At 35.7% G+C, this 18010-nt stretch overlaps 1 protein-coding gene across 2 annotated transcripts in view; it reads right to left on the bottom strand.

Annotated features, from left to right (window-relative positions):
* Window positions 1–18010, bottom strand: part of GLRA3 (glycine receptor alpha 3) — a 198290-nt gene that overhangs the window by 153628 nt on the left and 26652 nt on the right. For both annotated transcript variants that reach the window (XM_042933891.1, XM_042933892.1), the window contains exon 2: window positions 3937–4064. In XM_042933891.1, coding sequence (XP_042789825.1) covers window positions 3937–4064 — 128 coding nt within the window. The remainder of the gene's footprint in view (window positions 1–3936; window positions 4065–18010) is intronic.

Genomic DNA, 18010 nt, shown 5'->3' with positions numbered 1-18010 from the left:
GCTGGACCCTGCTGCTGCCGGTGCCCCGAGACTGCAGCCAGGTGCCAGCCTGTCCCAGCAAAAGTTCACGAGATAGTGTAACAGAAGCTTTTCAGGGATTATGGAAAATCACAACACTCATGTAGCGCCAGGCTTCACCCTTAACGACCTTGCTCCAGCACCAGCAAATGTGGCCGTTTTCTGGGGTCTGCTGGGATCAGGTGGCTTCAACAGTCTCTACCAAATGTCCTTCCAGCAGTAGAACTGCTTTTCCCCGTGTGGCCCAAGAACCTCCTAGACCCCACTCTGTTCCTGGGGATTTGCCCTTCCCACCAGAGCATCACCAGTTATCGAGCTGCGGAGTTGCAGACTTTGTGCTCCCCTGTTTACAGTCTTAATGGAATTTAAACCGTCTCCTTTCTCCTTTCTCCCTTTTTGGTTTAATCCCTGCAGCTGTTTCCAATTTTCCACTTCTCTCCAGCTGCTTTTGGGGAGGAGTGTTTTTCCCGTATTCTCCCCCACCGACCTACTCTCTGTCCTCTCTCTGCCTGGAAAAGCGGCTCCCTGTCTGCCACCAGCTTCTCTCTTCCCAAGTTCCCCTCTCCACCCCATGTACCTGCTGAATTCTGTGGTTCAGGTTGTGCAGATTGTTGTGTTAATCCTCCAATCAGTTCTCTAGGTGTGTAGGATGGTTTAGTGTTGGTCTGGCTGTATTTCATGGACGTGACACCCAAATAACTTCCATGCTGTTCCGCCATCTTGTCTCCTTCCCCGTCATTTTATATTTTTAAATAGTTGTTCTCCACTATGGCCCACAAGATAAATTCCCTTTTGATGTATATATACTCATGAAAACAATCACAAATTTGAAATCAATATTCCAGAAATAAATTTCCTTCATGCATTTAACCTGAAATAATTCATATTATTTTTAAATGTTCATATTTTGAAAGGTGAAAATCCTATCACATTATTATTATAATTTGCACTTCACTGATTGCTAATGAGGTTGAACATTCTTATTTAGTCTCTGTAAATTGTCTGCGAAGGTCAATATTAAGATTTTGTTTTTCTCTTACAAAATGTGTAACTCCATGAGAGGTTAAATAACCCTGTGAGGTGTTTTCCAATGCTTGTGTATTTTGAAAACACTTGCCTATTGTCTGAGTAATTATCAAAGTAAATTATTTTCTAGATTTATTTTTTATCAACATTTTAATCTTTGAAGATGTGAGGACTAACTAAATCATTCAAGTTATTGTAATACATTATTATATCTACTTTGGCAAATTCCCATCCTTATTCTTTTAAAAAAATATTTAATTTTACTTAATTATTAAAAAAAAAAACTAGTGGAGTATCACATATCACACTACTGATGGTCATGCCCTTAAAATATTACAGTATTAATTCCTTGTCTTTGACAAACTTAGAGGCAAAATATATATATAATAACCACTTTAAGTTAGTTTGATTAGCCAAATAAATTCTTAAAAAAAAATAGACAAAGGGGAAAAAATCAATATGGCAGGGTTGTGGGGGATGGTGTAGTTTTAGTCTTGTGAGATACTACACAGAAAAACTGAGTTAAATATTACCAGAACAGTTTCTTCACTTCATACTTCTGTCTGATGAACTGTTCTTTTTAAATTTTTTTTTAACATTTATCTATTATTGAGAGACAGAGCATGAGGAGGGGGAGAGGCAGAGAGAGGAGGAGACACAGAATCTGAAGCAGGCTCCAGACTCCAAACTGTCAGCACAGAGCCCAACACGGGGCTCGAACTCACGAACTGTGAGATCATGACCTGAGCTGAAGTCGGACACTAAACCGACTGAGCCACCCAGGCAGCCCAGATGAACTTTTCTTAAGGAGGCATGGTGGGTGCCTAGGTACCTGACAATAGAGGGACTGATACAATCGTCTTCTGATATGTCTTGTATTTAGTTTGTTAGGACATATATACCTAAAAAATATTTAAATATATTTTATTTATATTTCAGTATTAAGCAACAAAATGATGGTCAAAGGATTATGATGTTATTTTATTCAACAAAAAGAAACTGTCGAATGTGCTGAATTTGGGGAGGAAGCTGTGAGCGTTCCCTAGAGACAACAACGTTTGAATGGAAAAACAAGAGTGTTAGCTAAGAACTAATTCATTAAGTTATCATTTTTTTAAAAACTGACATTATGGTAATCATATGAGCGTCCACTTGCTTTTCTGATATTCAGAGTGTAAGATATTCGATTCTCTGTCTCCCTTTCTCTCTGCCCCTCTCATGTTCTCTCTCTCTCAAAAATAAGTAATAGACATTAAAAAACAAATCTCCTCACCTCTAAACTGGTTGGGTTATCAGCTAGTTTTTAGAAATGTATTTTCATTTTTTAAAAAAATCACTACTTTTTTTTAAGCAAAACCAAATCTTTTCAGTCCTTTCCTGGTCTCACACATTAATAGTAATATTAATCACATTGAAGATGGTTTAAAATTTCCTTTGTCTGTTAAGTGATTGAAATGATAAAATGAAAGTAAATTTTCCAAGAGAGCAGCAAAGGCACTGGGACCACTATTGTGCAGTTAGTAACTTACCTATATTTTTAGTAAGACCTCCATTGAGTGTTTATGTGGTTTTTAAAATATTCACAGACATTTAAAAATAGAACACATTTTTCTCTTTAGTTTTCAGTGAAAACAAAGCAATACTTTGAACCACTTAATGGAATCACCATAATGAATCTACTAATTGCTGATTATGTTTCTTGCTGTTTACTAATATGACAACTGCATATATTTCAAGGTCAATTCAAAGTTAGTTCTCAACCTAATGTCAAGGTTACTGCTGTTCCGCAATTTGTAAAAGATCCTCATGATGCTGAAATCTCTTGTTTCATTTATATATGATATCTCTTAAGCTGTACTATTTCCTCATGGCTTTACATTTAGTGTTCTTCTCGTGCAGTTAAGAATATTTATGGTCAACATGCGTAAATCAAGAAATACAGTCCACAATATAAATGTCGAAATAATTTTGAAATTGAAGCAATTCATAGTTTTTTACTTATAAATTATCAACAAATTTTACTCCTATATTTTTCTCCTACTACCCATTCTTGGTATTTATCAGTCCTCTGTAAATAATTCTTAAATCAGTGCTAAACAATTCCTTTTTTTCCCCCATAAGAACAAATTCAGAAAAAAAAAAAAATCAATTAGATTATATTGTATTTCTTTTCACCTTTAAGAATAAAAATAGCTTAACTGAATCTCATGTAAATGGTATGTATTATTATTTGGATTATTTTATTTATTGAATAGAATATTATTCAAGATATATTAAATAAATACAGACATAGAAGTAGTTTTCTAATCTTTTACCCTAGGACCTTTGTGGTTCTGGATAATCCACATATGACATGTATAAATATGCTCCTTTTCACTATATTAAACAGAAGAATAAAGGTGGGTATTCGAAACTGATAATTACACTCTTTCTTATACATTTAAGTAAAAAATTTTGTAGAGGGAATGATTTTTGAAATGTTATCAGTGGCTTTTAGTTATCCAGACTCTTTACCCAGTACATAAATTCAACAACCGTTTGATTCTCCACAATATAAAAGAGTCTTGCTGTGGGGAATTTAAAATATGGTTTATTGCCAGCTCTAAAGAAGATTCTATTCCAGTGAGTGGAATGTATATATATTTTTTTTTCCTAAAATGAATCATCATGACAATAATTACCATAACAAAGATGGAAAAACAAACACTATTGGTTCAAAGAAGCCGAATTCTGAGAAAAATTAATATAAGAATAGATTTTTTCTTTCAAAACATATCTTTGCATAATTACTGAAAATAAGCATTAGAATTTTTGGTGGAATCAGTCTGAAAATTTATTTTGTTTAATAATATTCAAAACACATTTCAAATATAGTAGTAAGTAGATAATTACCTTTAAAATTGGGTCTGATTCTTGCATCATACCCTGATGTCCTCCCCATTAATTTATCCAGAAAGTCAGAAGGTGACATTGGAGCACTTCGAGATCTTGCACTGTCTGTTTCCTTTGTTGCAACCAAGCTATAAATGAGAACATTCAGAGTTTACAGAAAATGACAAGCAAAAGTTTTCCTAATAGTTGTCCCTATAAATAGAGAATTAAAAAAATGGAAAGCAAAAGTACCTTTTAAAACAAAAAGAAAAACTTTTATATATTTTATATAGTATGTATACTATATACTATAAGGTGAATATTAGCATAATGACAGATAGGTCTTTATAGACCTATAGACCCATAGACAGATCTACAGTCAAGTATTTATAAGGTTTCACATGTATTCAGCCCAAAAGGTCAGTGGTGACATTATTTTAAGTCTGGAAACAAACCCGCTGCCAAATTATTAGGCTTTCAAAATTTGTGTTTACCCAAGTTTGACTTCTAACTGTAATTTTTAGTTAAATGTGTGCTTAGTGGGGCGCCTGGGTAGCTCAGTCCCTTGAGCGACCGACTTTGGCTCAGGTTATGATCTCACATTGGGTGGGTGCGAGCCCCGAATCCAGCTCTGTACTGACAGCTTGGAGCCTGGAGCCTGCTTTGGATTCTGTCTCCCTCTCTACCCTTCCCCCCACTTGTGTGTGCGTGCATGCGCTCTCTCTCTCAAAAATAAAAATAAACATAAAAAATATTTTTTTAAAAAAGTATCCTTAGTGAGTCAGGCATAAGAAAAAAATGAAAGTTCAGCTGTGAAGTACAATTCTTACTGCTTTTACTGAGGGGATAAACATCACCTTTCAAGTTTTGTAAATTCTTCTCAATGGTAATAAAACGTCTGTCCTACAGACTAAACAATGATGCTCTTTTCTTCAATTAGATGCTTCCTATATTAGTAACATACCCAGTTAAATTCATTCTGCTTTCATCTTGTGTCATTCCTCTACAGTACATTTTGTTCAGATCTAAAATCTGTGCACTAAGATCGAGAAATTACCATAAATGTGGTCAGTGCACCTGGCTATTACACAATGAGAACGTGTGTCTGGGCAAAGTAAAGAGCTACTGCACTTTTTTTCGTTAAATTTTTTTTTGTTGTTTGTTTTATGCAGCTGCTCATCCTAGACGCTCACACATGTCACTGCACCCCATCCAGCCCCTCATTTACCTAGGCTGGTCCCCGGAAAGCCTGGGCCTGCTTGCTAAGATCAAATGATTCTTTTCATCCACGGCGCTTTGCTCAGGGAAGTGAGACAGACTTCCTGAGCACACATGTGTTTGAAACTGATATATTTAAGCTGATGTTACTTCCCAGAGATTGTCAGTCATCATATCCTCCCGGCTCTGTCACTCAACTCAGAGCATCACCAGACCCTGAACCTTTGTGGTCACAGCTTGATCTCAGCAGTATCAAGTTCCTCCTGCCAGAATTTTTAATAACTAGTGAAAATGGGTCTTACAGCCATCACTGTTAAATTGTGTACCACAGACACAGGCGCAATTTTAAAATCCAATATCAATCGTAATGTGACAGTGACATTTCTGAAAGTGTAGGATCACCGCTAACAGCATCCATGAACTACTGTGCAGTTCACAAGGTTCTATCTAGTTCTGGACATTCAAAGTCACTTATCTGCCCAGTGGCTCTCTCTCTCTGTCTTTCGTGCTTTTTCCAGGGGCAGAAGTTTCTCCTATCTCTATTTTTTGGCTCCAGATTACTTTATGACCCTTTATCTCTGATTATTACTGGGCAGTTGAACTCCCTGCCACCATAATCTCTGGAAAGCTTATTTTAAGGTAATGTAATAATAATAATAATAATAATAATAAACATCATAATAATAATATCATAAAGAACCACTACATTCTCAGTAACTCTAGAACTTTCTCTACCACCTGGTTTTAAGTAACTTTCACCTGTAATCTTAAGCAGCATTTGCTCATTTTCCCTGGCCCAAGAACATAGGGCAGAAAGGCATTGCCAGAGTTCTCAGAACTACAGTTTGCTTCTTCTAAACCATTCCCTGTATTTCTTTTGCAAAATCCTCCCTTCAGTTATCAGCAAATGAACTTCGACATTCTCCTACCAACAAATACACCAATTTACCTGGATCTGAACCAATAATACAATGCCCTTCACCTTTAAAAATAAATAGAATACTATGTATGCGAGACTGACAACCATCAGATTTTGCACTGCATGGAAGAGATCATTCTAGATTATGCAATGATGTGTATCCTTGTAAGAGAGAGGCAGAGGTGTATTTGGTTGTAGACAGAAGAGGGAACACAATGTGACCATACAGGTACAAGCAGAGATTAGAGTGATGTGACCACAGCCAAGGAATGCCAGCAGTCAATAGAAGCTGCAAAAGGAAGAAACAGATTCTCCCCTAGGGCCTTTGGAGGGCGCTTGGTCCTACTCATACCTTGTTTTGGGCCCAGTGAACTGATTTCAGGCTTCTGGCCTCCAGAATCAGGGAAGAATAAGTTGCTGTTATTGGTGGTAACTTGTTGTAGCGGTCAGAGAAAACTCGCAGTTTTTTCCCAGTGAGTTTTGCATTAAGTTATTCCACTTCCCAACTCCAGAGTTACTCTTTTCTTCTTCTTTTTTTTTTTTAATCTCTGTCTCTTCATTGGTATATTCTGTATTTGAGGAGATATTATTGTCATACTTCCTTTTTAGTTCTTTGAACATGGTTCCCTTTAGTTTTTAGTAAAGGAGTTAAAATAGCTGATTTCTTTGAACATGGTTTCCTTTAGTTTTTATTAAAGTATTTAAAATAGTTGATTTAAAGTCTTTGTCCAGTAATTCCACTGCCATTGCTTTCTTCAAGCAGATTCTACCGCTTGCCTTTTTTTCCCTGTGCGTGAGCCACACTTTTTTTTCTTTCAATGTTTCATAATATTGTCACTGAAAACTGGACATTTAAGATGATATAACATGGCAACTCGGTAAATTATATTATCCCTCCTCCCTAAGGTTTATTATTGTTGCTGGTTTCTGTTTTGTTTTTTAATTGGCTTTTCTGAACTAATTCTGTAAAGTCTACCTGAGTGGTTTAGGGATCACCTAATAAGTAGACAAGGATTTTCCTAAATTCCTAAAACCAATATATTTCCCAGAATTCTCTGGGAGTCCTATGTTTATGGGGCCACACCTTCAACACTGAGTCAGGCAATTGACAACTCTGTGTTAGCCTTTATTTCTCATTTGCACAGGTTTTAACAGCCAGCCAGGGTGGAGAGCTTAAGGTTTTCTCAGGTCTTTCCCAATCATGCACACAACTCTCTGTGTATCAGTTTGCTAGGGCTATCTTAACAAGGCTCCCTGGACTAAGTACCTTAAACAATAGCAATTAATTTTCTCATAGTTCTTGGAGCTAGAGGTCCTAGATCAAGTTGTTGGCAGGGTTCATCTTCTTTGAAGGTCTCTCTCCATCGCTTGCACGTGGCCATCTTCTCTCTGTTTCTTCCTCTCCTATGTGTTTGTGTCAAAATCTCCTCTTCTTGGAAGATCACCAGTGATAGATTGGGGCCCCATATGACCTCGTTTTATCTTAATTATCTTTAATTAAAGTCACATTCTGAGACATTGGGAGTTAGTATTTCAACATAAGAATTTTGAAAGGATGCAATTAAGTCCATGACACTAGGCATGCTCACAACCCCATACAGATGCGTGGTCTTCTAGATACCCAGAAATATGTGAGCTTTTCCAAACCCCTATGGGCATATCATTTCATTGCTTTTTCTTTTAGGCTTTTTGGTCAATCTGTTGTTTGCCCCCACTGTTACTCACTACCTTGGGCACCTGTGAGGTTAAAACATTGCCTCTAAATTTATTTGACCAACATCCTGAGGAAAAAGACTTTTCATACTGAATGAGCTCCACATTAGGTCAAATAAAAGCAGTCTTGCAAGTGGTGTCTTCCATGGAGCCTCCAGACAGGTCAGATAATGACATTTGTCTAACAATGAGGCTTTAAAGGAATTCAGACTCCTTTCTGCCCACCCTGGTAGCTGCCAGGTTGTTGCTTTTTATTGCAGGCTGTTGGTTTATCATGCTACCATGGAGCTGAGAAAGGAGAACAAGAATAGGACAAGTTATAGCCACAAATCCCACTGTTCCTACCAAGATTCAGCTGTTTTTCTTGATTAAACTACTTCATGTGTTACTACAAATCTCTGATTAATTTACAGAGTTATGGAAAAGTTGATGTCCACATTTCTTGACAGTTTTCTCACTGCTTTTATGAAGAAGAGGATTTACAGAGGTCTGTAAAACAGAAATTTACTAACAACAAAATTATAGTGCATTTTTTTGTACAAAAATGTCCTTTCTCATGTCAAAATGCACTTAAAATATCTGTTAAATGTTGAGACAATGAATTTGAGTTCTCGCAATTTCTTAGGTGCAAAGCACAGTGCTAAGAACCTAAAACATAGAGAACGCAGATTTGCATCTTTAACATTATTCACAGTTCAGTAGAATACTCAGTCTGGGCCCATCTAAAGGTTACAGAGAATCCCTGGGAAGTATCAGTGAGCAGAAGCAAGGAAGTGAAGGTACAGTGAAGAGAATGATCGGCTGGCTCCCTTTTTCCTACCACTGAGAGCAAAATCTTCCTGTTTTGTACCAAGAATTCACACCAAACTCTGCAGAATGATGCCTATAAAAAATGGGAAAATTCTGAGCAGATAAATATTCCAGTTTTCTTTACTAGTTCTGTTTCTTGCAATGACACAAGAACCATCCAACTGCTTGTAGACAATTGATTTTATTTCTAAAAATTCACAATTATTTAAATGCTTATTGATTTATTTTTGAGAGGGATGGTGGGAGGGGAGAAAGAGAGAGAGAGAGAGAGAGAGAGAGAGAGACAGAGAGACTCCCAAGCAGGTTCTGCCCTGTTGGCACAGAGCCCAACAGGAGGCTCAAACTCATGAACTGTGAGATCATGACCTGGGCTGAAATCAAGTCACCCAGGGGACTGAGCCACCCAGGTGCCCCTGAAAATTCACCATTTTGACTCAGAAGGAATGACTGCAAACAGAATTATGTGGAGTGACTGGCTGAAAAGCATCTCTACATCATGTATCCTTTCTTTTTCTGAAAGGGATAAAGGTTATACATATGGGAAGACTTCCCATCACTTATGATTCCTGCTCGGACATATTAATCCTAGGACTTTCTTCCAATTACAGTAATATCTGAGACTTGCACCATGTGAACATTACTAGACTGTCTACAGAGAACTGTAGTCACTGAAGAGAGCTTATAGTAATAAACACAGCATGAAATTCCATATGACCAATCAGGAATCTTTCTCTAATTTTTAAATAGTCAACATCATCATCTGTATAAACATATTTTAAAACTTTTTTTTTTGAGTTGTTAAAACTTGGGACAGGAGGAGGCAGTGGGAAGAAATCTAAGATTAATGTATAATGGTTTTTTAGGTAAGAAACTATTTATTATCAAGTCTATTATTTTTGTCTAAATCTTCAAGTATCAATAAAACTGTCATATTTATAGCAAGTTACTAAGGTTATTAGCAAATTACTCATGATCAGTACTTTTGAAAGAAGCAGCTTTGAATTTTTAGAAGACTTTTTTGTTTTGTTTTGTTTTCTGCTATTTTATTTTATATTATTTTAATTTTTTTTTAAATTTACATCCAAATTAGTTAGTATATAGTGCAACAATGATTTCAGGAGTAGATTCCTTAATGCCCCTTACCCATTTAGCCCATCCCCCCTCCCACAACCCCTCCAGTAACCCTCCATTTATTCTCCATATTTATGAGTCTCTTCTGTTTTATCCCCCTCCCTGTTTTAATATTATTTTTGTTTCCCTTCCTTTATATTCATCTATTTTGTCTCTTAGAGTCCTCATATGAGTGAAGTCATATGATATTTGTCTATATCTGACTGACTAATTTCACTTAGCATAATACCCTCCAGTTCCATCCACGTAGTTGCAAATGGCAAGATTTCATTCTTTTTGATGGCCGAGTAATACTCCATTGTATATATATCTCACATCTTCTTTATCTATTCATCCATTGATGCACATTTGGGCTCTTTCCATACTTTGGCTATTGTGGATAGTGCTGCTATAAACATGGGGGTGTATGTGTCCCTTCGAAACAGAACACCTGTATCCCGTGGATAAATGCCTAGTAGTGCAATTGCTGGGTCGTAGGGTAGTTCTATTTTTAGTTTTTTGAGGAACCTCCATACTGTTTTCCAGAGTGGCTGCACCAGCTTGCATTCCCATAGAAGACTTTTAATATGAACATCTCAAATCTGTTAATTTGCTTTCTTCCTGGACTTGGCTCTTCTTTTTTCTACTGCACTAAGTACTATATTTATTATCTTTACTATTTTCTACTTACTCTTACCTATTCTTAACTACTCTTAACTATTTCCTATCAACTCTTCTTTGAAACTGTGGGGGAAGTCATGTACATTCCTGTCAATGAACATTTGTTGGAATTAAGCATTTTATATATTCTTATTTTTATAAAGACATGCTAGTTACAAGTTCAAAGACTTCAATTTCTGAAACACTGGCAGAAATCTATTTTCTTAAGAATTGAAATCAAAATTCATCACAAAGATATCTCTTACCCTCCTCTTCTCTCCTCTTTGTCCTCTTCATTGAGACAAGAAAATAAAATGCATCCACTTCTGGAGGACAGAAATCACCATTAAAGATGGATGATTTTAAGATGAATTTAGTAAAGTTGTCAATACCTATTTACCTCTGCTAAATGCACCTTAAAATTGAGGGAAAATATGAAAGATGTAGCAGGACAACATAAGGAGGGTTTGAAACGAGTCTTGGCACATAGGGCCACAAATCTCCATGCATCTATTTTTGGGAATTCATTTGTGCAGAAAGAAGTGTGACTTGTGGTGAATAAATCAGTACTCAGAGAGGGTTTTGGGTATAATAGAGAATCACAGTTTACTCTATTTTATAGCCCTGCAACCAGCCTTGTAGGGCTTCAATTCTTGGTGAAAAAAAAATTTCACAGTTATTATTCGGAACTTTGTGAGATTTAGAAATACAAGCAATTGATATTTGTTGCCCCCGTTTGAAAAGCAAAACACAGGGGTGCCTGGGTGTCTCAGTTGGTTGAGCCGCCGACTTTGGCTCAGGTCATGATCTCACAGTTCAAGGGTTCAAGTCCTGTGTCAGGCTCTGTGCTGACAGCTCAGAGCCTGGAGCCTGCTTCAGATTCTGTGTCTCCCTCTGTCTCTGCCTCTCCCCCACTTGCATTCTGTCTCTCTTTCTCTCCCCAAAATAAATAAACATTAAAAAAAGAAAAAAGAAAAACAAAACACAGTATGGAAGAGATGAACATTCTTGCCATTTCCTTATGGCTTCATTCTTGTTATGAGAACTAAAGAGAACTGGAACATCAGGGATATGTGAAGTTTTGAGTATTTCACATGAAAGCATTCTGCCTTAGAAAAGGAATAATTTTTTTTTTCCACGAAGACACGTGCAGTGAAGCAGGCTTTAAGTTGATAGTTTGATGATACTAATTATTTAAAAAGGAGACCATATTGGAGGAATATAAAAGGACCATTCTAGAATATCTCTGGAGACTCAGGAAAATAACTAAAAATTAACAAGGTACTAGGATCTTGATTCTTGCTACTGTGGGCAATGTGCCAGTCACATATGATTATCATTTTAAAGTGATCTCATTTCTGCACTCATATCTGCAGTTTGACGGGGCTTAGGCTATTTTACTTGATAATAAATAGGACAAATACCATAGTTGCTTCCTGATCTCTCAGGTACAGGATTCATATACATGATATCATTTAATTCTCATAACAATGTTGGTAGTTAGATATTGCGACCTATGTATTACAGATGAAGGAACTAAGGTATAGAGAGGTTTGCTGCCTAGCCATTTAAACACTAAATGTATGAGCCAATATTTTAAACAAGTGGAACTTTACACTGAAAACAACTAGACAAGTTTAAGACAAATCTGTGCACGGAGGAGCTAAAAACACAAGGGAAAATGACGGCTGTGACCTAAGATAAAGGAAACTCACAGAAGGGAGCCAAATATTTAGAGCTGCATTTCTCTCGGGGGTGGGAATCAATTTGAGTAGTAGATGAGGGGTTAGAGATCTATGTACAAGTTCTGAAAGCTTTGTGGATTTAGAGAGAGAAAAACTGGATTCCCAGACTCACCAAAGGGTGAGCTCCTATGAGTTGCTTTAATATCTCAAAGAATTACAACTTTTGAGTAAGAATAAACCAGACACGTAGAAGCCTTAGTAGGAGACTGGGCATAGCTTAAATCATCTCAATTTCTGACACTAGAATAAAATAATCACAGATGGCTGGCAAATCAGATCTCTAATAAGAGCAAAGATAAATTGAACTTCTATTCCCACACACACTTATTCTTTTTTCAGTTTTTTTTTTTCAAACTTGGTTAATGGCAACTCCATCTTGCCATTTGTCCGGAGGAAAATCTTTTGTAACCCTTGACGCCACTCTTTATTTCACATATCATATTGATCCACTTGGCTCTACCTTCTAACTTAGATCTATAATCCAACTGCTTCTCACCATGTTCTCTTCAATGTCTCTGGTACAACCTGCTTTTGCCTGGAATGCTCATTGGTCATCTCTTCAACTAATTAATTCTGATCTAGGTTTTAGCATCATTTTCTCAAGAAACCTTAACTATTCTCTCTGATTTTGTAAAACCCTGCTAAAATATGTCCCGCATTTATGTTTCTCATTAGTAGCACTTACTACAATTGCAATAGTCATTTTAATAAAATTAATCAATGTCTACCTCTTCCTTTGTAGGAGCTACTACTTAAGCAAATCATGACTGTCCTGATTGTTTCAATAGACCCAGAAGAAATCCAGAGCATCCAGAATAACAACTGAATAAATATTTTTGAAACAAATTAACTACATATAATGATGCAGACGTCAAACATCAGACTATGGCTCTCCAAGTCTAGCACTAATCAGGCTTCAAGTGTATGTTTAATACTAAAGAAGGCCCAATTTTCTCTCCTTCTGTCCTTCTATCCAAGTTAGGAATAGTGCTAATAAATAATCAAGGGCAATCACTGAACAAGTGTTTAGAAATAAGAAAAAAATCAAGACACAGAAATCTGCAAGGGAAACTGAAATCATCGAATCATGAAAATCGTCACTTAAAAGTGGAATTGGAGAGCTGTAAATTGGAATGTCAAGGGTGACCTTTTAACCAAGCCTAGTATTGCAGTGTCTACATTCAGTGTATATATAAATCAGTGTTTTTTTAGGGTCTATGGTGTCTATGTCCCATGCTTGCTAGTGGTTAGTGATAATTACATATTGATTGTATGTTTGCATACGAAGGGTTAATATAGGGTTGTAGGCAAGGGATGCGAAGAAGGAGGACACCATTCAATAGGAAACATAGAGACAGAGGATTAGATAGTGCAGTCATTTGAGATTTGTTAATTCTAATCTTTATATAATCTTTTTATCTACAAAGTTTGTGTTTTATCATAAAATCACTTATTTTTACTAAACACGTTGTAGAATATTGTGCTCAAAATGTATGGCAAATTGTTATAACTTCTGTGAAAACTTCTACTGTAACTTCTATATAAACTGTCTATTCTCATGAGTAATCCTTTACTTCTTTATAGTTTGGGCATTATTTATTTGGTATTTGGCATGGCTTATTTCAACAGAAAGGACTAAAAGGCCATAACACAGTTAATTAACTCACTGATTTGTAGTTTCTTAACGACTTATTTATTTTAAAGAAAACTAATTAAGTGTTTCAGATACATTGAAAATTACTTAGAATAGACTTAATAGTTTCTGTTATGTGTTCAGTGCGCAAGATAATTAAATGGAAGTCATCATGGTACAAGAGTTGAGGTTCCAGATTGACAGCCAGGAGGCTTATATTTTTTTCCAGTTTTGTCATTAGCAAGTTGTTTTGCCTTGGGCAAGGCAAATATTCTTTTACCAGTATAAAAACGGATACATAAAGTGGCACACATTTTTCACAGATAAATTTAGTAAAACAAATGACACAATCTACATATATGTTTTGAAAAATGCCAAGTCCTTATGCCAGTGTTTGGATTTTGCATTTAATACCATGGCTCTTTTGGTCAGGGGTATTTTTTTAGGTGAAATGAAGAGAAATTCACTCAAGCTAATTCATGTAAACATATAACAGCCTTGGATGGTTATAATAGTATAACATGATACCCGAATAGAAAATACAGGCAAGTTTCAGGGAAGAGCGAGCAGCATAAAAGAAAAAGATATGATTGACCCATCCCAATTCATAGATTCAACTTATGGTTGGGACCACATCAACTAGAGAGGTTCAAAGTCACCTTGCAAATATTTAGTTGTAAGGGACTTAATTGACACACTAGTTCATTGCTTAAATAATAAATAACTTCTCATTCAGAACATTAAGTCTTTTAGAACTCATTTACTGAGTAAATATTTAAAAGCAATTTTTGATTTATATCATTTCCTGCTCAGTAGTTTGGTTTAGTTTTGTTATTCTAGCCACATTTTAAATAATTCAAAAGAAGTATAATCAGCTTGTGTAAAATTCAGTGAAAAGAAGTATATCAATTTGTATAAAAGTCAGTGAAAATTTTTAGGGAGGAGGACTGTTGAAATGGTAGTCCAGAATTTCACACAGGAAAAGACTGAGTGGATAGATACAAGAGAAAATATCTCAGAATTTGTTGTGTCATGGAAAGTACAAGAGACTGAAAGAATGTTATTGTGTCTGGAATAGAGGCCAGACAAATTAATAACAAATGAGGCTGAAGAACTGTAGGTACCAGATCATGCATTGCCTTCTAGATCATACATGGACTTTTGTCCGAAGTCCTGTTTGTAAACAATTCAGTGGTCAAGGTGAGAGCCAAGGATGGTTTGAGTAATTTAAATGGCAGTAGGGTTGGAGAAAAGTAGAAGAATCTAAGAGATATCCACAAAATTTAGTGATGGTTTGGTACTGACTCTGAACAAAAGGAACATCTCAAGAATAACTGTGATGATTTTGAAAATACTTATTCAAATTTTTTTGACACTCCTCCCTTCCAAGGGTAGAGCCCAATTTTTCTCCTGTTGAATATTCGCTATACAAAGTGACTTGATGATGGCACATGAATTTTGTACTTAAATCATGAAACATATTGCTATTTCCATCTAGCTCTCTTTTGAATCACCCACTTTTCTCCCTGCCACTCAAGTAGCTACATGGGAGAAACTGAGGGCTTCCATCAAGAAAATTTACCAAGTTCTCAGTTATTGGATTGAGCCACCTTGAAATCAGATTCTCTACCCCAGTCAAGCCTTCATATGACTGCAGCATGGCTAACATCTTTGACAGTTACCTAATAAAAGATCCTACTTAAGGGGAACCCTGGGTGGCGCAGTTGGTTAAGCACTGGACTTCAGCTCAGGTCATAATCTCACAGTTCATGGGTTTGAGCCCTGAGTCGGGCTTTGTGCCGACAGCTCAGAGCCTGGAGCCTGCTTCAGATTCTTTGTCTCCCCCTCTCTCTGCCCCTTCTCACTCACATACTCTCTCTCTCTTTCTCTCAAAAATAAATAAACATTTAAAAAATTTTTAAAAAAATCCTACTTAAGCTGTACTTAACCTGAATTTCTGACCTAGAGAAACTTTGGGGCTAATAAATATTTATTGCTGTTTTAAGCCACTACATTTTAGAATAATGTGTTATGTGGTAATTGATAAGTGATAATATTGAGTCAGTTTTCTGGATTGAGCAACTATATGTATGGACATATCATTCACTGATATAGGATAGAGTGAAAAGGGGGACTAGGTTTGAGAATTATAATAATGGGTTCAAATTTGGACCTGTTGAAATAGAGGATGTTTTGAAATATCAAAGGGAAACTTACCTACTCTGATAGGTTCTCTGTGAAATGACATTTTACTGGATGGTTTCTTTGAAAATTTTTAATAAGCATAGTGGCTATCATACTGACCATTCCTTCTGCCTAGAAGCATCTTCTCTGGATAACCACATTTATTGCTCCCTATCACCTTCAAGCCCTCACTTAAATGACACCTTCTCAAAAGGTCTAATTGAATCACTTAACTAAAAATGTCTTCCTTCTCACATTTTCTCTTTTCTTTCTGCTTTACTTTTCTCTATAAAACTCCTTATTATCTAAAGTATTATTTATTTTACTTTATTTTGATATTTTTCTCTACTAGAAGATAACTTCATAAGATCAGGGATTTTGTTGTTTACTGCTGCATTCATGACACCTGGAATATTGGTTGGCAAATAGGAGATATTAAGTAAATATTTTTGGAAATAAATGAATAAATAGTACTTGAAAAATATCACTAGAGTGATAAATAACATTCTTATTTATTTTTTTAATTTTTTTTGACATTTATTTAATTTTGAGAGACAGAGAGAGACAAAGCACGAGCAGGGGAGGGGCAGAGAGAGAGAGAGAGACAGAAGCATGCTCTGCTCTGAAGCAGGCTCCAGGCTCTGAGCTGTCAGCACAGAGCCTGACGTGGGGCTTGAACTCACGAATTGCAAGGATCATGACCTGAGCCGAAGTCAGATGCTTAACCCACTAAGCCACCCAGGTGCCCCAATACCATATTTTTAAATGAAGAAAATCCTATGTGATCATTAGAAGAGGTTGATATGGAACTCAATAAGCTTAAAAAAATCATATTATAGTAATAATTATTTTTTATTTTCATAGAAGTTAGGTCTTGAAGATGGTAGTTCAAGTAAGGATATGTTTTCCCAATGATCCTATCTGACAAAGTCAATGATTCAACTCTTTCAACTTTAGTGTAGCTCCAGAGAGCAATAAAAGTACCCTTTATTTGATTTAGAATATCACTGTCTCTTTGGAAAGTAGAGCACATAGAGTCTTTGTCTGGATGATACTTCATATTTCCTCTCAAAATAAAAATGTCTTCCTTTAAAAGATTAGGTGAAAACTATGGCAAAGACTTTCCTGAAGTTTATAGTTCATGTTCTTCTTCCATGTAAACAATTTTGATAAATCATTTTTTAATCTAGAGAGTTTAATGCTGTTATTTAGGCATTTACAATAATTAGGTTTAAAAATATAAATTAAATCTGTAGCTGTATACAAATATATCATTACATTAACAGCTGCATGCATAAGCCTTTCAGCAAAACTATGTTTAATTCCACCAAATGACAACAAAAGCAAGTTTTTAAGATCTAAGAATAAACTAAACAAAAAAAAATCTTAAATTTCTATGGAAGGTAAAATAAGCAGATTGTCAAGATAAGACAAAAAAAAGGTATTTGTTCCCCAAGATTTTATTTCATATATATAACATATATATGTATGTATGTATTAACTATATGTGCATATACATATGTATATATACATCTATATACATTATAAATTTTCATATAGACTTTTATATCTATCTATATAGACTCACCTATACATACAAAATGCATATTCTTGAATTCATTTAGTTGTACATATGCAGTAAAACCCACTTACCTAAACCTCTGGATGCAGTAGAAGGAATACTAATGAAGTCTGTAACCAAGGAGTTTAGTTTATGTTATGATAGAAGAAACACACAGTAAAGAAATAATCATGTAAGTAATAAAGATCATTAGAGGTTGTTCTATATTCTCAGAAGAAAATAGCCAAGATGATGAACTGATAGAGGCCATATTGGATGGATGGTCAGTAAAGACTTGCTAAGAAATTGAGATATAAGGTGAGTGTAGAGAAGAGTGAGGAGTGTTAGGTAGAGGTAAAGCTACTTCAAACTATGGTGTTGTGACAATCAACAATCTTTTGGCAAATGACATAAACTTGATCTCCTATTTCATAACATAAATATAAACAAATTTCAGATAAATTAAAGTTCTAAAGTATGTAAATAACTAAAATATTTTAAAATAGTTTAATAGTGTTTATTTCTGCTCCTTTGCAAAGTCC

This window comes from Panthera leo, chromosome B1 (genome assembly GCF_018350215.1).
Source record: "Panthera leo isolate Ple1 chromosome B1, P.leo_Ple1_pat1.1, whole genome shotgun sequence".
In the NCBI taxonomy this organism is placed as follows: domain Eukaryota; kingdom Metazoa; phylum Chordata; class Mammalia; order Carnivora; family Felidae; genus Panthera; species Panthera leo.
The sequence above is the reverse complement of the archived record's forward strand: the minus strand, read 5'-3'. Positions and strand labels throughout refer to the sequence as shown.